The sequence below is a fragment of the Oncorhynchus tshawytscha genome, unplaced genomic scaffold (assembly GCF_018296145.1).
Source record: "Oncorhynchus tshawytscha isolate Ot180627B unplaced genomic scaffold, Otsh_v2.0 Un_scaffold_1341_pilon_pilon, whole genome shotgun sequence".
NCBI classification, from domain to species: Eukaryota; Metazoa; Chordata; class Actinopteri; order Salmoniformes; family Salmonidae; genus Oncorhynchus; species Oncorhynchus tshawytscha.
The window spans coordinates 27614-51943 of NW_024609828.1; the positions used below are offsets into that span (position 1 = coordinate 27614).

At 40.3% G+C, this 24330-nt stretch overlaps 1 protein-coding gene across 1 annotated transcript; it reads left to right on the top strand.

The window, feature by feature from the left end:
- The first annotated feature begins 1894 nt into the window (after window positions 1-1894).
- nptx2a (neuronal pentraxin 2a) lies at window positions 1895-23985 on the top strand. The gene is made up of 5 exons (XM_042319226.1): window positions 1895-2873; window positions 10253-10505; window positions 15697-15941; window positions 20458-20637; window positions 21290-23985. The coding sequence occupies exons 1-5, from the start codon at window positions 2427-2429 to the stop codon at window positions 21515-21517; spliced, it is 1353 nt and encodes a 450-aa protein (XP_042175160.1). The 5' UTR covers window positions 1895-2426; the 3' UTR covers window positions 21518-23985.
- The last annotated feature ends 345 nt before the right edge of the window (window positions 23986-24330 follow it).

The window sequence follows — 24330 nt, forward strand, 5'->3', positions numbered from 1 at the left end:
CATAGGGTTTTACAAAACAAAAGAAAAATTAACTAGTTGTATCAAAGAGAGAAAAAACATCCAAGATGGGATTACATAATGAATGAATGTGAAGCTTTCTGGGAAAAAGGTTTTACCGCCACCACTTAATATCAAGGAGCTACTTTAGAAGAGAGACAAAGTTGACATTGTCATCCCATCTCTGTCTCAGTGGTCCATTCAGAATGTCCTCCATTAGTTGCTGAACTTCCTCTCCACTTCACTTCCAGAAAGACAGAGAGAGAAAGAGGGGGGGGGGGTCAGGTACAGAGAAGGAGAGACAGAGAGACAGACAGAGAGATCAGATAGAGGGAGAGAGAGAAAAAGACTGCAGAGAGAAGGTAGGGGGAGAGAGAGAGATAAAGAGGAAGAGAGAGAGCAGATAGTGTTCTTTACCTCATCTGGATAAGGTTGTCACAGAGTCACAGTGGCAGCCAATCCCCTGCTGTTCCTGTCGGTGTTGCCTGTCCTTTGTCTTACATCAGATGACGTCACTTCTACCCAAAGCTCATCCCTCAACTGATTGGTGGAAGCATTCAGCATTTTGTGTGCAGCACTAGGCAGTGTGACTGGCTCAGCGTGACTGGCTCAGCTAGTGTGACTGGATCAGCTAGCAAGCTAATGTTGGACAAATTTAAGCTACCTTTCGTGCATATTGTCAAACTTCAGAAATACTGATCCTTGATACACAAAACCCTTTAGCTAGATGTAAAACGTTGCGACTAAGACTTCCTCACCAAAAACACATCAACATTATTAACAGATGAACTGCTCTAGTTTAGATGAACTCAGTCTGTTTTGAGGATGAGATGGGGTTCATTAGGGATGTCACCTAGGTCAAATTGTTGAGTGTTAGAAAGCACATTGTAGCCCAACTACTTTTGATCAATCCCATGAGTCTTTGCGAGATACGAGACAGATCCGTGCAGGAGGAATCGTTGCGCTATCTGACGTAAGGAAATGTTCTCCCTTTCACTTTTCTCTGCTCGTGAGCTCGCCAATCATGTTCAGCCTTGGGATGTCTAGAACTCTATTGGAGGGATGAGACACCATTTTTCTACGTGAAATTCCATAATTTCATGTTTTGTTGATGGTGGTGGAAAATGCTGTCTCAGGCACCACTCCAGAATCTCCCATAAGTGTTCAATTGAGTTGAGATCTGGTGACTGAGACAGGATGATAATTGTTTAATTAACTCATGAACCACACCTGTGTCGAAGATAAGTACAGCCTCTAGTTAAATTGATCACAGACTGGCACACATAGCTGCAGGAAGTAGTTTGGGGGTTTATGAATGTTTTCTTGTCAATGTGCTGTAGCACCCTCAGAACCTCTACTTCCAGGGGCTATGCTGGTACCTGGCAGCTCTAACTACATACTCCAGCGGAACAATAGTGACATTTGACACATTAGGTCTACATATAGCTAGCCCTCCTGGACTCATCACTACAACCTATAGCCTACTCACTGTCTGACCATGCCATTCAAGTGGGGGAAAGAAGTCTCCCTGAGTACTGAACCTCAATTCTATTAAACATTCATATTCACTGCATTAGTACACCGTTAGAAAATACATGTGTGCTGTACGAGGCTATGGACTGGCAAGAAACCTTAATTTAATTTCCAAACCGAACTCACTGTTGACTACTTTAGGCTAGAAAAAGGCTCTCACATTGCACTCACGATATTAGAGACCTCATCCAAAGACACTTTGGCATGCACCGGATGGTGTTCACTTATGAAACTCCGCGCACTCTTTTCACAAACAGATCGAACAGATCTCACAAGGCAAAGCATGACTCGTCTGTGCTGGGATCTGATGATGACGTGGTCCGAATCTCAGCGAGCATGAACAGATGATGATGAGCGGGAGCGCCCCGGTCCGCGCGCGCGCCCCATATTAATCTGTTGAAGCTAGGTCGCTGTCTTTTCAGCACCATGGACTGTGTGGAGAGAAACCTTTCCGAGCACCAACAACCTGCAACAACTTCGTGACCAGAATCAATTCTACACCTTTTACCAGGATAGTAACTTTCTTTCGGAAAAATTAGAATTGCCTTGATATTACTTTATTTAGGTTTGGAGAGGGAAAACGGATTGCTCTATGACATTTGCGACTAGGGCATTTATCATTATGTGGTTGGATGGCTTATGATAGTATTTGATTGCAGCTCTCAAACAATTAATCTAAATGGTTTTGAAGTTCTGTTGACTTCAGTAAATGATCTCGTGTCAGTTCCGAAGTCCAGAACTATGTCTACCATCTGATTTATATTATTGTGCGTTTTGGTGTTAAAGACAAGAGTTTATCCCAGGCTATTTAACCTATCGATGTGACTCAACGAAGAACGTTCATTTCGTGAGGAGGAGTTTTCCAAACTTACAAGGAACCTGTGCTCGTATCCGGCATGCTGGCTTTCTTAGTTGGACTTTTATACCTAGTGAGTGGACGCACGGTGCGCGCTCAGGATGCGACAGGTAGCCGCTTCTTCTGCTCCGCCATCCCGGCGGGCGCCGACCCTAGCTGCTCGTTCGACCCCAACGGTAACCGCGTGCAGAGCACCAGCCCCGTGGAGGACGAGCTACGGAACACCATCCTCCAACTCCGGGAGAACATCCTCCAGCAGAAGGAGACTATCGTGAGTCAGCAGGGCACTATCAAGGAGCTGAACTCCAAACTGGCCCGCTGCGAGGCGGCCGCGGAGGACTCTGCGAGCAGGTCCAGGGGCCAGAGCTCCAGGCGGAAGGACTACAGTAAGAACACAATGGGAGACCTTCCCAGGGACCCCGCGGAAACTATAGACCAGCTGGGAAAGACCATGCAGGGGCTCACGGGTCGGTTGGAGAATCTGGAGGTGAGATAACGCGGCTGTAGTGGCTACAGTAAATAATATAATTCAGGTCAAATGTATTTTTTATCATTATACACTGTAGCATTTTTGTATGGAGGTTAATATATGAATATACCCCTTTATGAATATGGATGTTTGTGGATATAGCTACAGTAAATTATAATGATCATGCTTTTCATTTCACTCTGACATTGTGTATGGAGGTTAATATATGAATATACCCCTATATGAATATGGATGTTTGTAGATATAGCTACAGTAAATTATAATGATCATGCTTTACATTTCACTCTGACATTGTGTATGGAGGTTACTCAGCCCTTTTACCTTTTCACCACAAACATGTAGCACCCACCACATCAGACATGTCTGATACTGAATGTAGCCTGCACGATAAGACACTCCCCACTTACTCTTCCTTAACATCAAAGGGTAATGTAGCGTAGTATGTCAGAAGCATGCTGCTTATCCTTGATGAATCAACACAGCTGATATGAATAGACAATCAGCACACATAAATTGGTGTCAAAAGTGTCAGGCACCATCCGTGGGGAAGTCGAGCAGAGATGTGTATTTTCAATCATTTATATTAATTTTTCCATGTGGCACCACACGCAGTCTTGTCATTTTTCCAACTGCTTTTGCAATTTATGTCACAAATCATACAAACATTTCCCCTGGCTTTGTATCCACTGTATCATGGATGAGGTCCTATCTACGCAGCAAACAGACTAAGAAAAAAGGCCTATTGTGGGTATGCCCACCATATAATCAAATTCTAATTATATGATGCCCACAGCTTGCTTAGTTAAAGTGATTAATCTCATGAATCTATTATCTTGTCGTCACAATCAAAGTCATGTGGGAGTGGTAGCCCCTGGCATAATCACAATCACACAGATAGCATTTTTTTCTGGTGCCAGGGAATGAGTGTGCTGGTCTCACGTGGCTTCATGATGATCATATCTCTGGTTGCATCCCAAATGGCACCCTGTTACCTTTAAAGTGCACTACAAGGAAAAGGGTACTATTTGAGACTCAGCCGTATCTCTCTGATAATATTGAGGTCATGTATGTTATTGTAACTGTGCAATCCGTTTGCAGCTGATGTAGCCTTTATCTATAAGCACCAATCCTTTATGTCGTTAGTAGATATAATACATGATTGCACAGTGTGGAATAAAACTGATTAAACAATTACATTAAAGTGCAATAGGAAATAAATAGGTTTACACTTCTCTCTCTCTATTTATATATATAGAGGAAATAAATAGGTTTACATCTCTCTCTATATATATATATATATAGAGGAAATAAATAGGTGTACATCTCTCTCTCTATATATATATATAGAGGAAATAAATAGGTTTACATCTCTCTCTATATATATATATATATAGAGGAAATAAATAGGTTTACATCTCTCTCTCTCTATATATATATAGAGGAAATAAATAGGTTTACATCTCTCTCTCTATTTATATATATAGAGGAAATAAATAGGTTTACATCTCTCTCTCTATTTATATATATAGAGGAAATAAATAGGTTTACATCTCTCTCTCTCTCTATATATATATATATATAGGAAATAAATAGGTGTACATCTCTCTCTCTCTCTATTTATATATATAGAGGAAATAAATAGGTTTACATCTCTCTCTCTCTCTCTATATATATATATATATATATATATATATATATATATATATATATATATATATATATATATATATAGAGGAATAGAGGAAATAAATAGGTTTACATCTCTCTCTCTCTATTTATATATATAGAGGAAATAAATAGGTTTACATCTCTCTCTCTATATATATATATAGAGGAAATAAATAGGTTTACATCTCTCTCTCTCTCTCTCTCTATATATATATATATATAGAGGAAATAAATAGGTTTACATCTCTCTCTCTCTCTATATATATATATATATAGAGGAAATAAATAGGTTTACACTTCTCTCTCTCTATATATATATATAGAGGAAATAAATAGGTTTACATCTCTCTCTCTATTTATATATATAGAGGAAATAAATAGGTTTACATCTCTCTCTATTTATATATATAGAGGAAATAAATAGGTTTACATCTCTCTCTATATATATATATAGAGGAAATAAATAGGTTTACATCTCTCTCTATATATATATATATAGAGGAAATAAATAGGTTTACATCTCTCTCTATTTATATATATAGAGGAAATAAATAGGTTTACATCTCTCTCTCTATTTATATATATAGAGGAAATAAATAGGTTTACATCTCTCTCTATATATATAGAGGAAATAAATATATATATATATATATATATATAGGAAATAAATAGGTTACATAGGTCTCTCTCTCTCTTTATATATATAGAGGAAATAAATAGGTTTACATCTCTCTCTCTATTTATATATATAGAGGAAATAAATAGGTTTACATCTCTCTCTCTATATATATATATAGAGGAAATAAATAGGTTTACATCTCTCTCTCTCTATATATATATATATATATATATATATATATATATAGAGGAAATAAATAGGTTTACATCTCTCTCTCTATTTATATATATATAGAGGAAATAAATTACATCTCTCTCTCTATTTATATATATAGAGGAAATAAATAGGTTTACATCTCTCTCTCTATATATATATATATAGAGGAAATAAATAGGTTTACATCTCTCTCTCTCTATATATATATATATAGAGGAAATAAATAGGTTTACATCTCTCTCTCTCTATATATATATATAGAGGAAATAAATAGGTTTACATCTCTCTCTCTATTTATATATATAGAGGAAATAAATAGGTTTACATCTCTCTCTCTATTTATATATAGAGGAAATAAATAGGTTTACATCTCTCTCTCTATATATATATAGAGGAAATAAATAGGTTTACATCTCTCTCTATATATATATATATAGAGGAAATAAATAGGTTTACATCTCTCTCTCTATTTATATATATAGAGGAAATAAATAGGTTTACATCTCTCTCTCTATTTATATATATAGAGGAAATAAATAGGTTTACATATATATATATATATATAGAGGAAATAAATAGGTTTACATCTCTCTCTCTCTATTTATATATATAGAGGAAATAAATAGGTTTACATCTCTCTCTCTCTTATATATATAGAGGAAATAAATATATATATATATATATATAGAGGAAATAAATAGGTTTACATCTCTCTCTCTATTTATATATATAGAGGAAATAAATAGGTTTACATCTCTCTCTCTCTATATATATATATAGAGGAAATAAATAGGTTTACATCTCTCTCTATATATATATATATAGAGGAAATAAATATACATATATATATATATAGAGGAAATAAATAGGTTTACACATCTCTCTCTCTCTATTTATATATATAGAGGAAATAAATAGGTTACATCTCTCTCTCTATTTATATATATAGAGGAAATAAATAGGTTTACATCTCTCTCTCTATTTATATATATAGAGGAAATAAATAGGTTTACATCTCTCTCTCTCTCTCTATATATATATATATATATATATATATAGAGGAAATAAATAGGTTTACATCTCTCTCTCTCTCTCTCTCTCTCTCTATATATATATATAGAGGAAATAAATAGGTTTACATCTCTCTCTCTATATATATATATAGAGGAAATAAATAGGTTACATCTCTCTCTCTATTTATATATATAGAGGAAATAAATAGGTTTACATCTCTCTCTATTTATATATATAGAGGAAATAAATAGGTTTACATCTCTCTCTCTCTATTTATATATATAGAGGAAATAAATAGGTTTACATCTCTCTCTATTATATATATATATAGGAATATAGAGGAAATAAATAGGTTTACATCTCTCTCTCTATATTATATATATATAGAGGAAATAAATAGGTTTACATCTCTCTCTCTATATATATATATATATAGAGGAAATAAATAGGTTTACATCTCTCTCCTATATATATATATATAGAGGAAATAAATAGGTTTACATCTCTCTTTATTATATAAATATATCTATATATATATATATAGAGGAAATAAATAGGTTTACATCTCTCTCTCTATATATATATATAGAGGAAATAAATAGGTTTACATCTCTCTCTCTATTTATATATATAGAGGAAATAAATAGGTTTACATCTCTCTCTCTATTTATATATATAGAGGAAATAAATAGGTTTACATCTCTCTCTCTATTTATATATAGAGGAAATAAATAGGTTTACATCTCTCTCTATTTATATATATAGAGGAAATAAATAGGTTTACATCTCTCTCTCTCTCTCTATATATATATATATATATATAGAGGAAATAAATAGGTTTACATCTCTCTCTCTCTCTCTCTCTCTCTATATATATATATATATAGAGGAAATAAATATATATATATATAGAGGAAATAAATATATTTATATATATAGAGGAAATAAATAGGTTTACATCTCTCTCTCTCTATTTATATATATAGGAAATAAATAGGTTTACATCTCTCTCTCTATTATATATATATAGAGGAAATAAATAGGTTTACATCTCTTTAATGTAATCTTTCTCTATATATATATATATATATATATAGAGAGGAAATAAATAGGTTTACATCTCTCTCTAATATATAGTTTTATATATATATATATATAGAGGAAATAAATAGGTTTACATTTCTCTCTCTATAATATATATTTATATATATATAGAGAAATAAATAGAGATTTACATCTCTCTCTATATATATATATATATAGAGAAATAAAGATGTAAACATTTATTTCCTCTATATATATATATATATATTTCCTCTATATATATAAATAGAGAGTTTAGGAATATATATATATATATATCCCTATTTATCTCTCTCTATATATATATATATATATAAATAAATAGTTTTACTTCTCTCTCTATATATATATATATATATATATATATAGAAATAAATATAGAGATGTAAACCTATTTATTTCCTATATATATATATATGTATATATTTATATATATATATATATATATATATATATATATATATATAGAGAGAGAGAGAGAGATGTAAACCTATTTATTTCCTATATATATATATATATATATATAGAGAGAGAGAGATGTAAACCTATTTATTTCCTCTATATATATAAATAGAGAGAGAGAGATGTAAACCTATTTATTTCCTCTATATATATAAATAGAGAGAGAGAGATGTAAACCTATTTATTTCCTATTGCCCTTTAATGTAATAGTTTTAACTGAATATATATAGTATATATATATATATATATATATATATATATATATATATATATACACAGTTGAAGTCAGAAGTTTACATTCACATTAGCCAAATACATTTAAACACAGTTTTTCACAATTCATTGTGACATTTAATCCTAGTAAAAATCCCCTCTCCTAGGTCAGTTAGGATCACCACTTTATTTTAAGAATGTGAAATGTCAGAATAATAATAGAGAATGATTTATTTTAGCTTTTATTTCTTTCATCACATTCCCAGTGGGTAGGAAGTTTACATACACTCAATTAGTATTTGGTAGGATACCTTTAAAATGTTTAACTTGGGTCAAACATTTTGGGTAGCCTTTCACAAGCTTCCCACAATACGTTGGGTGAATTTTGGCTCATTCCTCCTGACAGAGCTGGTGTAACTGAATCATGTTTGTAGGCCTCCTTGCTTGCACACACTTTTTCAGTTCTGCCCACAAATGTTCTATAGTATTGAGGTCAGGGCTTTGTGATAGCCACTCCAATACCTTGACTTTGTTATCCTTAAGCCATTTTGCCACAACTTTGGAAGTATGCTTGGGGTCATTTGCCAATTGGAAGACCCATTTGCGACCAAGCTTTAACTTCCTGACTCATGTCTTGAGATGTTGCTTGAATATATCCACGTAATTTTCTTTCCTCATGATGCCATCTATTTTGTGAAGTGCACCAGTCCCTCCTGCAGAAAAGCACCCCACAACATGATGCTGCCACCCCCATGCTTCACGGTTGGGATGGTGTTCTTCGCCTTACAAGCCTCCCCCTTTTTCCTCCAAATATAACAATGGTCATTATGGCCGAACAGTTCTATTTTTGTTCCATCAGACCAGAGGACATTTCTCCAACAAGTACGATCTTTGTCCCCATGTGCAGTTGCAAACCGTAGTCTGGCTTTTTTTGTGGCGGTTTCAGAGCAGTGGCTTCTTCCTTGCTGAGCGGCCTTTATATGACTCCTTTTACTGTGGATATAGATACTTTTGTACCTGTTTCCTCCAGCATCTTCACAAGGTCCTTTGCTGTTGTTCTGTGATTGATTTGCACTTTCCGCACCAAAGTACGTTCATCTCTAGGAGACAGAACACGTCTCCTTCCTGAGCGGTATGACGGCTGCGTGTTGTGTTTATACTTGCATACTATTGTTTGTACAGATGAACGTGGTAGCTTCAGGCATTTGGAAATTGCTCCCAAGGATGAACCAGACTTGTGGAGGTCTACTATGTTTTTTCTGAGGTCTTGGCTGATTTCTTTTGATTTTCCCATGATGTCAAGCAAAGAGGCACTGAGTTTGAAGGTATGCCTTGAAATACATCCACAGGTACACCTCCAATTGACTCAAATGATGTCAATTAGCCTATCGGAAGCTTCTAAAGCCATGACATAGTTTCTGGAATGTTCCATGCTGATTAAAGGCACAGTCAACTTAGTGTATGTAAAACTCTGACCCACTGGAATTGTGATACAGTGAATTATAAGTGAAATAATCTGTCTGTCAACAATTGTTGGAAAAATGACTTGTGTCATGCACAAAGTAGATGTCCTAACTGACTTGCCAAAACTATAGTTTGTGAACAAGAAGTTTGTGGAATGGTTGAAAATCGAGTTTTAATGACTCCAACCTAAGTGTATGTAAACTTCCCGCTTCAACTGTATATATATATATATTTCTCTCTCTTTCCTTCTCTCTCTCTTCCTCTCTCTCTCCACATATATGCTTAATACATGACAAAAAAATCTGTGATTTAGATTATTCCATCATGTTCGTTTTTAACTCTCAAAATCTTATGTACGAGGCAAATTTCATCCTCTGGGGTTAGACCTCTCATAAATAAGCAGGACTAATTCAAATGAATCATTTTCAAAAGTGTGCTTGTGTGTGTTTGTTTTTGTGTTTGGGGTGATGCACTTAATTATTACTCCAACGGGTCCCTGAAAGGACCTCCCCAACATATATATTGTCCCTGTTCCTTGATCCTACCTCCACTCTGAACACAGCAGAACACGACCTGTGACTGAACGACAGAACGTCCGGATAGGGGATTAACTCTCTCTCTCCTCCCTCCACCACAGCAGCAGCAGTTGCGTGCCAACACGTCAGCAGCAGCAGCAGCAGGTGCGGGTGGGAATGCAGTGGGGCCCCTACCGGCGGAGCTGCGGGAGCTGCTGAAGCACCGTTTGGGGGCCCTAGAGGGCCAGCTTCTGAGGAAGGTGGCCGAGCTGGAGGAAGAGAAGAGCCAGCTGTACAACGAGACGGCTGCCCACCGTCAGCGTACCGAGAGCACCCTCACCTCACTGCTGGAGAGGATCACAGAGCTGGAGAGAAGTAAGGGATATGTTCTCACCTACCCTCCCTCAATCTTACTATTTCTCATCCTCACTCTTTCTCAGACTCCATCTTTATCAAATCAAATCAAATCAAATTTTATTTGTCACATACACATGGTTAGCAGATGTTAATGCGAGTGTAGCGAAATGCTTGTGCTTCTAGTTCCGACAATGCAGTAATAACCAACAAGTAATCTAACTAACAATTCCAAAACTACTGTCTTATACACAGTGTAAGGGGATAAAGAATATGTACATAAGGATATATGAATGAGTGATGGTACAGAGCAGCATAGGCAAGATACAGTAGCTGATATCGAGTACAGTATATACATATGAGATGAGTATGTAAACAAAGTGGCATAGTTAAAGTGGCTAGTGATACATGTATTACATAAGGATGCAGTCGATGATATAGAGTACAGTATATACGTATGCATATGAGATGAATAATGTAGGGTATGTAAACATTATATAAGGTAGCATTGTTTAAAGTGGCTAGTGATATATTTACATCATTTCCCATCAATTCCCATTATTAAAGTGGCTGGAGTTGAGTCAGTGTCAGTGTCAGTGTGTTGGCAGCAGCCACTCAATGTTAGTGGTGGCTGTTTAACAGTCTGATGGCCTTGAGATAGAAGCTGTTTTTCAGTCTCTCGGTCCCAGCTTTGATGCACCTGTACTGACCTCGCCTTCTGGATGATAGCGGGGTGAACAGGCAGTGGCTCGGGTGGTTGATGTCCTTGATGATCTTTATGGTCTTCCTGTAACATTGGGTGGTGTAGCTGTCCTGGAGGGCAGGTAGTTTGCCCCCGGTGATGCGGTGTGCAGACCTCACTACCCTCTGGAGAGCCTTACGGTTGAGGGCGGAGCAGTTGCCATACCAGGCGGTGATACAGCCCGCCAGGATGCTCTCGATTGTGCATCTGTAGAAGTTTGTGAGTGCTTTTGGTGACAAGCCGAATTTCTTCAGCCTCCTGAGGTTGAAGAGGCGCTGCTGCGCCTTCTTCACGATGCTGTCTGTTTGAGTGGACCAATTCAGTTTGTCTGTGATGTGTATGCCGAGGAACTTAAAACTTGCTACCCTCTCCACTGCTGTTCCATCGATGTGGATAGGGGGGTGTTCCCTCTGCTGTTTCCTGAAGTCCACAATCATCTCCTTAGTTTTTTTGACGTTGAGTGTGAGGTTGTTTTCCTGACACCACACTCCGAGGGCCCTCACCTCCTCCCTGTAGGCCGTCTCGTCGTTGTTGGTAATCAAGCCTACCACTGTTGTGTCGTCCGCAAACTTGATGATTGAGTTGGAGGCGTGCGTGGCCATGCAGTCGTGGGTGAACAGGGAGTACAGGAGAGGGCTCAGAACGCACCCTTGTGGGGCCCCAGTGTTGAGGATCAGCGGGGAGGAGATGTTGTTGCCTACCCTCACCACCTGGGGGCGGCCCGTCAGGAAGTCCAGTACCCAGTTGCACAGGGCGGGGTCGAGACCCAGGGTCTCGAGCTTGATGACGAGCTTGGAGGGTACTATGGTGTTGAATGCCGAGCTGTAGTCGATGAACAGCATTCTCACATAGGTATTCCTCTTGTCCAGATGGGTTAGGGCAGTGTGCAGTGTGGTTGAGATTGCATCGTCTGTGGACCTATTTGGGCGGTAAGCAAATTGGAGTGGGTCTAGGGTGTCAGGTAGGGTGGAGGTGATATGGTCCTTGACTAGTCTCTCAAAGCACTTCATGATGACGGATGAGTGCTACGGGCGGTAGTCGTTTAGCTCAGTTACCTTAGCTTTCTTGGGAACAGGAACAATGGTGGCCCTCTTGAAGCATGTGGGAACAGCAGACTGGTATAGGGATTGATTGAATATGTCCGTAAACACACCGGCCAGCTGGTCTGCGCATGCTCTGAGGGCGCGGCTGGGGATGTCGTCTGGGCCTGCAGCCTTGCGAGGGTTAACACGTTTAAATGTCTTACTCACCTCGGCTACAGTGAAGGAGAGACCGCATGTTTTCATTGCAGGCCGTGTCAGTGGCACTGTATTGTCCTCAAAGCGGGCAAAAAAGTTATTTAGTCTGCCTGGGAGCAAGACATCCTGGTCCGTGACTGGGCTGGATTTCTTCCTGTAGTCCGTGATTGACTGTAGACCCTGCCACATGCCTCTTGTGTCTGAGCCGTTGAATTGAGATTCTACTTTGTCTCTGTACTGACGCTTAGCTTGTTTAATAGCCTTGCGGAGGGAATAGCTGCACTGTTTGTATTCAGTCATGTCACCAGACACCTTGCCCTGATTAAAAGCAGTGGTTCGCGCTTTCAGTTTCACACGAATGCTGCCATCAATCCACGGTTTCTGGTTAGGGAATGTTGCTATGGGAACGACATCTTCAACGCACGTTCTAATGAACTCGCACACCGAATCAGCGTATTCGTCAATGTTGTTGTCTGACGCAATACGAAACATCTCCCAGTCCACGTGATGGAAGCAGTCTTGGAGTGTGGAGTCAGCTTGGTCAGACCAGCGTTGAACAGACCTCAGCGTGGGAGCTTCTTGTTTTAGTTTCTGTCTGTAGGCAGGGATCAACAAAATGGAGTGGTCAGCTTTTCCGAAAGGGGGGCGGGGCAGGGCCTTATATGCGTCCCGGAAGTTAGAGTAACAATGATCCAAGGTCTTTCCACCCCTGGTTGCGCAATCGATATGCTGATAGAATTTAGGGAGTCTTGTTTTCAGATTAGCCTTGTTAAATTCCCCAGCTACAATGAATGCAGCCTCCGGATAAATCATTTCCAGTTTGCAGAGAGTTAAATAAAGTTTGTTCAGAGCCATCGATGTGTCTGCTTGGGGGGGGATATATATGGCTGTGATTATAATCGAAGAGAATTCTCTTGGTAGATAATGCGGTCTACATTTGATTGTGAGGAATTCTAAATCAGGTGAACAGAAGGATTGGAGTTCCTGTATGTTTCTTTCATCACACCATGTCACGTTAGTCATAAGGCATACGCCCCCGCCCCCGGGGTTCTTATTTACTCAGGCCAGAGGATCACAGAGCTGGAGAGAAGTAAAGGAAGCTGTAGTTGTCATTCTCACCCTGTTTTTCCTCATTCTATCTTGTTCTTTTACTCTTTCTCACTCTACAGCTTTATTTACCCAGGCTAGAGGGGATCACAGAGCTGGAGAGTAGGGGGTTTATTCCCCCTCACTCCCCTCGTTCCCACCTCACTCCCTTTCTCCCTCTATTTTTGCAGGTCCCCAAAAACTCACCTCCCCCTGCATCCTCTCTCTGTGGCCTTCTCTTGCTGTTTCTCTTTCTTTGATTCTCACATCCATTCTCTCTCTCTCTCTGCCTCTCCTTGCTTATTTTCTCTCTCTGTTGGAGATCAGAAAATAGCTGGAGAGAAATTCAGGAACCTCATCATCCTTCTCAATCCTCCTTTGACTACAGACCCAACCACTCACATTCTGACTGTGACTGCCTCTTCCTCCTTATTTTGGATACTACAACACACATACATTATTTCATTTATTCGGGATCCCCAATAGCTGTTACTATAGCAGCAGAGACTTATGCTGAGATTTGGGTGGGGAGGCAGAGACCGTCTGATCTGATCTGATGTCTGTCATTGATCAGGCTCTCTCCATGCACCCGAGTCTTCTCATTTTGATTCTGCCCCTCTCTCCCTCTAATTCATTATTTTTCTTGCATTCTTCTCTGTGTTTCTCTCTCTTTGGCTCTCACTCTCTTCTCACTGCTTCCAGAAAGACAGACTGTCTCTGATTCTCTCTCACTCTCATTGTAACAGATGTGTATACAATATGCTGTCTTACTGACACCTCCTCAATGTTTCAATTAAGACTGAAAACAATACCGGCTGCTATACTTCCACTAACCAGTGCCCATCCACATTTATATTAATGTTCAATCCTCATTGTAATGTCTGCCATTTAGCAGCTGCTTTTGTTCAAAGCGACTTACGGTCATGCGTAAGATTGATGGGTGACACATTTTTTTTTACCTAGGCTAATTCATTTCTTTAAAAAATGAAGGAGGAGTGAGAGAGACAGAGAGAGAGAAATAGAGAGCTATATTTCATCATTTTTTAGTACTTGCAAATGCAGCTAGCTAGTTTAGCCTACTCAAACACCCGACTCAGAGGGATGCTACAGTATTAGCTAGCTGGGTATGACTATCCAACATTGGAACTGTTCCAAGTCAAGGTAACCTTTTGGTTTTACTCATTTTTTGCGACCCTGGCCCACCAGTGTAACTGCTAACCTGCTTACTAACTGTCCACTGTACTGCATGACTGTAGCAGGTTTACTAATGCGTTATTTACATTAGCTATATTGACTCTGACGTTACATTAGCTAATATGGTGACAACGAAGTAGGCTGTGTGCAGTGGTTATGATATGAATGTTTGGCTTGGAAATATTTTTTTTGCCTGATCACAGACAGATGATGAGGAGGAGAGCACGTAGATGTGAGAAGGAATGCAACAAGATGTTTGTATATGGCTATGAAAGTTAACATTCTGCCGAATAAAGCAAACGGAACAAAACGAAGGTAAACATACCTGAATTTGTCCAATAGAAACTCTCGTTTACAACTGTTAGACTAATGATTACTCCCTAGATCAGCTAGATACAGGCAAGATTGTGCAAGGCTGTATTGAATGTGTCACTGTCTGTCCATGTGTCACTTACTGTATGTTGTAAACCTCACATCTTTCTCTCGACCTGTGTGCACCTACTTACTGTATGTTGTAAACTGTAATTCATAGGCTAGGTTGTAGCAACGTCATGATGGCTGTGTGTAGTACAGGGAAAATTTGAGCATAATTTAGTAGCTTAAACCTATGGATGTTACATTGAACTGGGTGAATGGAATATGAATGACAGCCATCTAATATGCTGTAACATAAATAAGTTCAATTTAAAAAAAAATTGTCCTCCCTCATCTTAAACGGCACCGACCGCCGCTGTCATCATCACCATGACCATCACCAACATCGTACCCTTACAGCCAATTTACGACAGTCCAACATCGAACCCTTACAGCTGGTTCAATAAGAGGCCCCTATGTGGGCAGACTCAGACACGGTAGTGTATGTGAACAGTGCAGGTCATGACCGATGAAAGTGATGGATACTACCTCTATCTAATCATTATCTAATAATTTTCACATCTCTGTTTGTCTTCAGGTAACAACGCATTTAAGTCCCCAGAGGATTTCAAGGTGTCTCTCCCCCTGCGCACCAACTACCTATACGGACGCATCAAGAAGAGTCTCCCTGAGATGTATGCCTTCACAGTGTGTATGTGGCTGAAGTCCAGCGCCAGCCCTGGTATAGGAACCCCCTTCTCCTACGGGGTGCCAGGACAGGCCAATGAGATTGTGCTCATCGAGTGGGGCAACAACCCCATAGAGCTGTTGGTCAACGACAAAGTAAGTACAAGTCTTTTATTGATTGTCCATTACAAAAACAACTCCTGGGCTATGGCGACGAAAGACTCATTTACTCTAAAGAACTTGGTTACAGTTGAGCATGAATCATTGTGCATTTTCTATTACAAAAACAAACCGTGACGATTGAATAGACACAGAACGATCAAGCCAGCACAGAAAAGGAACGAAATGGAGTCATGTTGTAGTCCTTCCAGTCTGTTTTCAGGGGTAGACCCAACAGGTTCTTGAACCTGGGTCCAGCGACTATCAACCCAACACCATGGTCGTTACACCAAGAGGCCCACACCTCTTGTCGAGGGTCCTAGGTTGGCTTTAGGTCGCTTCAATATTTACATTTAATACAGAGAATCAGACACTTCCCCCCCCTGTTAAGCAATGCTTTTTGAAGGAAGACCATTTCCAATGTGCTCAAAAAGAAGCTACAATTAATATTTCATCGGTTTCTGTCTTCAAAGGAATACAACCATGGCAATCGTGGTGTTTGAATAAACAACACTGATAGTTATTTTTTCTGTGCGTTACTGCTGGATAACTGAACCTAGGGGCTCAGAGGGAATAGAGTTTGGCTGAAGTGAAGTAGGGTGGGTTTTTTTCGGTTGTGGGGTTGGATTTGGGTTTGTGTTGGGCATCTGGTTTATTGGCAGAGCCAGTTTTCCCCACAGTTCTGGTTTCACCATGCATTATACATGTGTGTATGTCAAACAAACACTAGAAAGGAAGAGAGAGAGAGAGAGAGAGAGAGAGAGAGAGAGAGAGAGAGAGAGAGAGAGAGAGAGAGAGAGAGAGAGAGAGAGAGAGAGAGAGAGAGAGAGAGAGAGAGAGAGAGAGAAGGGAGGGGGAGATGGGGGAGGGGGGAGCAGGAGCAGAGTATACAGGGAGATAGGCACCAGAGAATAGAGGATACAAAACAGCACCAGAGAACAGAGGACCCAATACAGCACCAGAGAATAGAGGACCCAATACAGCACCAGAGAATAGAGGAACCAATATAGCACCAGAGAACAGAGGACCCAATACAGCACCAGAGAACAGAGGCACCAATACAGCACCAGAGAACAGAGGACCCAATACAGCACCAGAGAATAGAGGACCCAATACAGCACCAGAGAACAGAGGACCCAATACAGCACCAGAGAACAGAGGACCCAATACAGCACCAGAGAATAGAGGACCCAATACAGCACCAGAGAATAGAGGAACCAATACAGCACTAGAGAATAGAGGACCAATACAGCACCAGAGAACAGAGGAACCAATACAGCACCAGAGAACAGAGGACCCAATACAGCACCTGAGAACAGAGGACCCAATACAGCACCAGAGAACAGAGGAACCAATACAGCACCAGAGAACAGAGGACCCAATACAGCACCAGAGAACAGAGGACCCAATACAGCACCTGAGAACAGAGGACCCAATACAGCACCTGGGAACAGAGGACCCAATACAGCACCAGGGAATAGAGGACCCAATACAGCACCAGAGAATAGAGGACCCAATACAGCACCAGAGAATAGAGGAACCAATACAGCACCAGAGAATAGAGGAACCAATACAGCACCAGAGAATAGAGGAACCAATACAGCACCAGAGAATAGAGGAACCAATACAGCACCAGAGAATAGAGGAACCAATACAGCACCAGAGAATAGAGGAACCAATACAGCACCAGAGAATAGAGGAACCAATACAGCACCAGAGAACAGCACAGAGAACAGAGAATAGAGGACCCAATACAGCACCAGAGAATAGAGGAACCAATACAGCACCAGAGAACAGCACCAGAGAATAGAGGACCCAATACAGCACCAGAGAATAGAGGAACCAATACAGCACCAGAGAACAGAGGACTCAATACAGCACCAGAGAATAGAGGAACCAATACAGCACCAGAGAACAGAGGAACCAATACAGCACCAGAGAATAGAGGACCCAATACAGCACCAGAGAACAAAGGAACCAAAATGGCACCAGAGAATAGAGGAACCAATACAGCACCAGAGAACAAAGGAACCAATGAAAGTGTTAGTGAGTGTGAAAGAGGAGGAAAGAGAGGGTCAGAGAGTGTATGTGTGAGAGAAGATGAAACCATGAATATAACACTAATTTTCATTTCAACATGTTTTAAAACTAACATGACCCAGGTCTGCATGGTGACAATGTTACACCATGTTCTTTTGTCAATGGTACACCATTCATCTGGTGCAAATGCTCTAGTGCTCCAAAATGAGATTCATTAAAGATAGAGAGAATATCTTCCCTGGATCAAATCCATTTGACATTCCTGTTGCATCTCATTATTTTGTCTTCTGTAAGGAGTGAAAGGATTTGTTCACTATTATAGAACAGTATCTCTATTTTGGATGTAAATGACATGACTTTAGAAGGATCCAGATACTTTAGCAATTTCACTTGTCTTTGAGAAACATACTTCTCTGTGTAGCACAGCTGGAAACCGCTCGAGTTGCATAAAATGGAATATAACTTTGCGGATAAAGTTTGGAAATGCATAATGTAATGTGTATAACATCTAAAGACCTGCATCACTATACTGAGAGGTTTGTCGTTCCTAAAAGGACTTGCTTGGGTATTTTTGGAGCCGTTGTTTTTCCGGAGCCCCCATTCTGCAGAACGAGCATTGATAAAGTCTATTCCGGGGACCGTATGTTTCTTAAAACCAAGTAAAATCACAGAGTAAAATCACAGAGTAAAATCACTGAGTAAAATCACTGAGTAAAATCAGTAAAATCACAAAAAAAGTGTCTGGACCCCTCTATACGATAACATTTACATCCAAAATACAGATTAGGTAAAACAAATATTGAACCAGTCCTTTAAAACTTTCCTAATGCCACAATATATCCACATTGAACTTCTTTTATCAATACTTTCGCAGCAGTTGGCTGCCTATTGGACAAGAGGGAAGTTAAAACATCTTTTGATGTAGTGGTTGGTTTGGGTTTAGTCAATACCCGGAGGGGGTGGTTTTATTGAATTTCTTTCTGCACCTGTCAGATCTAAAACGTGAAATGCCCTCACACCTTTAAGGATTGCTTGCAGGTGCATTCTAGGAAATGTTGAATAATTGTTCATAGAAAATAAACTCCCTCATCACTTGTTGTTTATTTTTTGCAAATGTTTGGGCCTCACAGCCTTTGTCAGAGCTTTGATTAGAGAATGTTTATTGAAATATTGGTGTGGACTAAAAGACATTCTGCAACTGTTTAATCTGCCGGGCCCTATGTAAACAACAGTTCCTGTGTTTGTTTCCAGCTCACATGATCAGGGAGAAACTCCTGGCTCCGGGTATGATATCAGACCTAACGTCCTCAGGTTGACTAAGGCTCAGGGATATTACTAGAGGGCAGTAATTAGGTCCACAGTATCAATGCTCTGTCTGATTGACTTTAGTGTAAATGTGATATGCTGGAACACCTTTGGAGGTCAAGCGTCTAGTTTCTCATGGGAGGGATTAAGAGCAGACAGGAAATTGTTGGCAGTAGCCTCTGCATTTCATGGTCTCTATGGTCTCTATGGCTCATATAGAACCTCTATATAAAGCTAATGACTTCCACTGCCATTCTCCCCTATGCTGAATCCTCTGTGGACCATGATGTCATTGTAACGTCTGGGTAAAGCGCAGATGTTGTAACCTTTCGTAACCTGTGCTATTTCTTTCTGCTCTTGTTTTCGAAGTGCAATCCCATATGACTGCGATTTCTACAGTATATTGTCCCTGTGTCACTTTACTGTTTAGAAGCTATTTGTAAAGTGCTGGTGTTGTCTTGCTCCATTTGGTCCTGTGTTGTGTGTCTCAGTCAAAGCTTCATTGTGCCATCTGCCCCAGTGATATATAGTTCTTGTGCTCTCTTGCCTCTTACGGCAGATTGTACGGTTCAACTTGAGCCCTATTGCCCTATCTGCCCTGGGATATTCTCCCTGATAGTAAAGTCTACAATAAGCTCTTAAGGGGAATCCTATCCTTCACTTGAGTGAATGTTTTTTTAAGTTTCCCCATAGACATCCATGCATGACTAAGTGAAAATTGGACTTAAGTGGAAATTAAGATTCACCACACAAAGACTAAAGGCTCAACAGAATAAACACAGGTATTCTCTTTCCCCTTTTGCCAAAGCTGGAAGAGAAAGACAATTCAAATAAATTGTATAGTACGTCTGATAGATGAGACAGATCTATTGCTCTGCTATTGGTTTCCTCTGTGCGTCTGTCATTTCCCTCTGCAATTGCAATTTTATCCATGAAAGACACACTACATGCCATGTAGCTCTTTCCCCAGTTAGTATAGCCCCTCTAACATTACCCTCCTTGCCCCTCTAACATGAATTACCCTCCTTGCCCCTCTTACCCTCTTTGCCCTATAAGTATTCTACATTTACATTTGAGTCACTTAGCAGACACTCTTATCCAGAGCGGCTTACAATTAAAAGTGAATCCCATCTAACGTTGTACTGCCCATCTCACCCTTCTTACCCAGGTGGCCCAGTTGCCCCTGTCGGTGAGCGACGGCCGCTGGCACCACATATGCATCACCTGGACGACGCGGGACGGCTTCTGGGAGGCGTACCAGGACGGGGAGAGGCTGGGCACCGGGGAGAACCTGGCCCCCTGGCACCCAATTAAACCTGGAGGGGTGATCATCCTGGGACAGGAACAGGTGAGGCTCAGCCAGGCTCTGATCTACTCCCACTGGAGAGGGAGAGTGGGAGGGTGTGTGTGTTCCCCCTGGAGAGCGAGAGATGAACAGGGGAGACGGGGGAGGCAAGGCTCTTGTCACGCTATCAACACTCCTTTACCATTACCTCACCTCTCTGCCTGCCTTAACCAGTGACAGCGCACCCTTGGGAGCATTGTTAGTGTGACACTCCAACAGATATCTCCATGACAGCACCTTACTATCTCTACAGCCATGTAGTACAGAACACTGACGCTATTAAGGCAGTTCCTATAGGGACCCATTAATGTAACACTATGTAGCTGTTGGGTCACATTGGATGGACTACTTTGTTCAGCACGTGTGGTGCTAGTCTATGTGGAAAGCTACATGGCATGTAGTGTGTCTTTCATGGATAAAATTGCAATTGCAGAGGGAAATGACAGACGCACAGAGGAAACCAATAGCAGCGCAATAGATCTGTCTCATCTATCAGGCATACTATACAATTTATTTGAATTGTCTTTCTCTTCCAGCTTTGGCAAAATTGTTGATGTCTTTGAATTCTTGTTGAAGGCAGAAACGATGAATCACCCAGGCTATGACGTTTCTGTATACTGATGGGATTTTAAACACAGTCCCTCTCCCTCTACAGGACATGGTGGGGGGTCGTTTCGATGCCACCCAGGCCTTCGTTGGCGAGCTGAGCCAGTTCAACATGTGGGACCGGGTCCTCCGGCCTGTGGACATCATGGGAATGGCCAACTGCTCCTCCTACATGCCCGGGAACATTGTTCCCTGGATCGACACCAACGTCGAAGTCATGGGAGGAGCATCCAAGGCGGCATTGGAGATCTGCGAGGACCGTATGTTCGAACCGTAAAGGAGTTGGATGTGTAACGTTGTTATGACACTGGGTTCCGAAGGTTCCGGAGGCTTGAGAGGTGGTTCTGGTTCCGCGCTCTCTGTGCTGCTTCAGAAACACCCCTCAAGGAGGAAAAAGGGCTCAACGGGTATTGCCTTTGTTTACAGACCTAGATCTAGTAAATGGGTCAACTTCTTGTTTTCCCAATGTGTTTTGCTGTGATTTTCCATGCTTTAGTACATGGCTCACAAGTTCATGCCCATTCCAACGTGATTCTAACTAGAGGATTTTACAGAGAACCCACTTGAGACTGAGGACTCTATACTCTGTATTCTGGCTTTGACTCCTTTAGCTAGAGATCCTTTTGACTGAGTCATGTTTGAACACAGCTCCTCTCTAAGGCATTTCCAACTGATAATCGAGCACTGTACTGTACTCAGTGAATGTGAGCTAATATATAACCCATAGAAGCTTTTATTGTGTTGTGTGGACAGCTATTTCTGAGTTGCATGGCAAACTTCTCCGGTACGTTATGTGAGCTTGTGTTCCTTTGCAGTAAAAAGAACCCCCATGTTCCAGGGAGGGATATTGATGAGTATAGAATATTAAGGCAACAGTGGAATAGACCATTGACTTCATGTGGAGTCATTTTAAACGTGTGCATGTGTTTTGACTTGTCACTGAGAGTATTGAGTGCCAAAGTTAATGCATGCGTACTGTATGTGTGTATATGTGTGTGCATATGTACATGCACAGGTGGGTGTGTTTACTGTAATAGCAGTTTGTGTGTGTGTGGGTGTGTGCACACTCGTTGTGTAAAAGGCCCTAGAGATTAGTGACGAGGACATTCACATTCTTGTAAATCTATTCTAATACCTCTCCTCCCCTTGAGCAGCTGCCATCCCAAGCAGCTTTGTGCAGTGGCCGGCCCAGGCAGGTTAAAAGCAAAGTCGGAAAGCTGCCGAGGACTGGCGGGAAGCCGGGAATTCAGCGCTCTGTGTGCCACACTGGGGGAGCGTGGGTTGGAATGGGAAGCCAGGGACTGGATGACCTTCAAGGAAGGATTTTATCCATAATCTGTGATAGTAAATATCATGTTTGTCATATTAATGAGAAGATGAATGTGAGCTATTTTACTATCCCGTTGCGTTGTATAATATAGAGGCATTTTTCTATAAGCCAGAGAGACGCTATGAAAATGAAGACTGTGAAACTAAAGATGAGGAGAGATCTGAATGTTTCTGGTTGGAACAAGACAAAAAGCACTGGAACACTTTGCTATGTTTCTGTTTGTAGAAAAAGTCTTTAATTTCCTTCGAGATGAGAAAAAGGAACCACGTTCTGAATGAATATTGTGCTTCATCCAGTCCATTTAAACAGTGATTTGAAACATGGTGCAGTAGATACATGTGTGTCCAGTTTGCTTCTCCAACATTGTTCACACTTGTTTTGCTGCAACACAAAACCACAATGCCTGTCAATTCAACCCTTATCTGGTTATGGAGAATGCAGAGGACTAACCTGATGTTAGGAAACAAATGGACCGTTGTCTCTTCCTTTCCCTTGGGACATCTTGGAAAGATATATGTTCGTAAAAACAGGACAGTGGGATTCAGAACATTTCTGATGGCCTTTGAGAATGATATAATGCAGTAATGTTTTAAAGGGGTACACACCTATCATTTTAGAACGCTTAAAAGTTATTCTACATATGAATGTCCTTTTATGTGTTATATAAATGTCTGTTTTTATTTCTGTAGAGAAGATTTAATTTCTTGTATTTTATTATCATTCTGCTCATGAGTTAATGTGGTTCCCTGCACTGAGTCACTATTTCATTCAGAGTGTTAGTGGAAGAAGGACACTTCTTTTAAAATGTTCAATGGCCTTTTCTTCAGCACCGAATGTGCTTTTTGTTTGCGGATGATTCCAACCATGAAGCTGTAATCCTTTATGGTGAAACAGCCACGTCCGTTTGGGATGTTACAACCACAGAGAAGTTACTGAAAACAACACTGTTTTTCACCTCGGACATCATTGCACTAATTTTTTTTTTTACAACGTCTATCTTTCAGTTCAGCAAATATCATTTGTATTTTTTTCCTACAGTGCAACCTTGGAATTGTGAAAAGAGAAATGAGAAACAAAAAGGATTCTTGCTTTAACCTCATCTTTAACCTCGCTTTAACTGTTGCTTTAACCTCATCTTCATCTACCCTTTATGTTCTGTGTCTCCATGCAGTGTGGTTGGATGTCCTCTTGCACCTAATAAAATATTCCAAATCCAAATACGAACAAATTGCCTGAAAATCGTGACATCAGAAAGAGTTCAAGTGTTGAATAGAATCATGGGTCAGCTGCGGAGTGCAGTGGAGGCTGGTGCAGGGAGAAAGAGGAGAATGGATCTCACCTTATATTATTGAAAGACATTAAAGATAATGCAACATATTTTTTTACCTAGGCAAGTCAGTTAAGAACAAATTCTTATTTTCAATGACATCCTAGGAACAGTGGGTTAACTGTCTGTTCAGGGGCAGAACGACAGATTTGTACCTTGTCAGCTCAGGGATTTGAACTTGCAACCTTTCGGTTACTAATTCAACGCTAGTCCAACGCTCTAACCACTAGGCTACCCTGCCGTCTCTCTGTCATAAGGCTTGTAAACTGCCAGAATGCGATTGTATACTTTGTAACACCGGTCTTATTTGTCGCGCTTGTCGACTACAGACACACAAAGTCAGGAGAGGTGTCATGTTGTGTGCAATGAGTCTGAAGCCGGAGGATATGAATGGATGTTCTCTCTCTCTCTCTATATATATATATATATCTCT

Bases quoted from the DNA above. Each gene is read 5' to 3' on its own strand.
- nptx2a (XM_042319226.1), top strand. From the start codon at position 2,427: ATGCTGGCTTTCTTAGTTGGACTTTTATACCTAGTGAGTGGACGCACG. The intron at 2,874-10,252 runs GTGAGATAACGC...CCTCCACCACAG, and splicing joins GTCGGTTGGAGAATCTGGAG to CAGCAGCAGTTGCGTGCCAA. The intron at 20,638-21,289 runs GTGAGGCTCAGC...CTCCCTCTACAG, and splicing joins TCATCCTGGGACAGGAACAG to GACATGGTGGGGGGTCGTTT.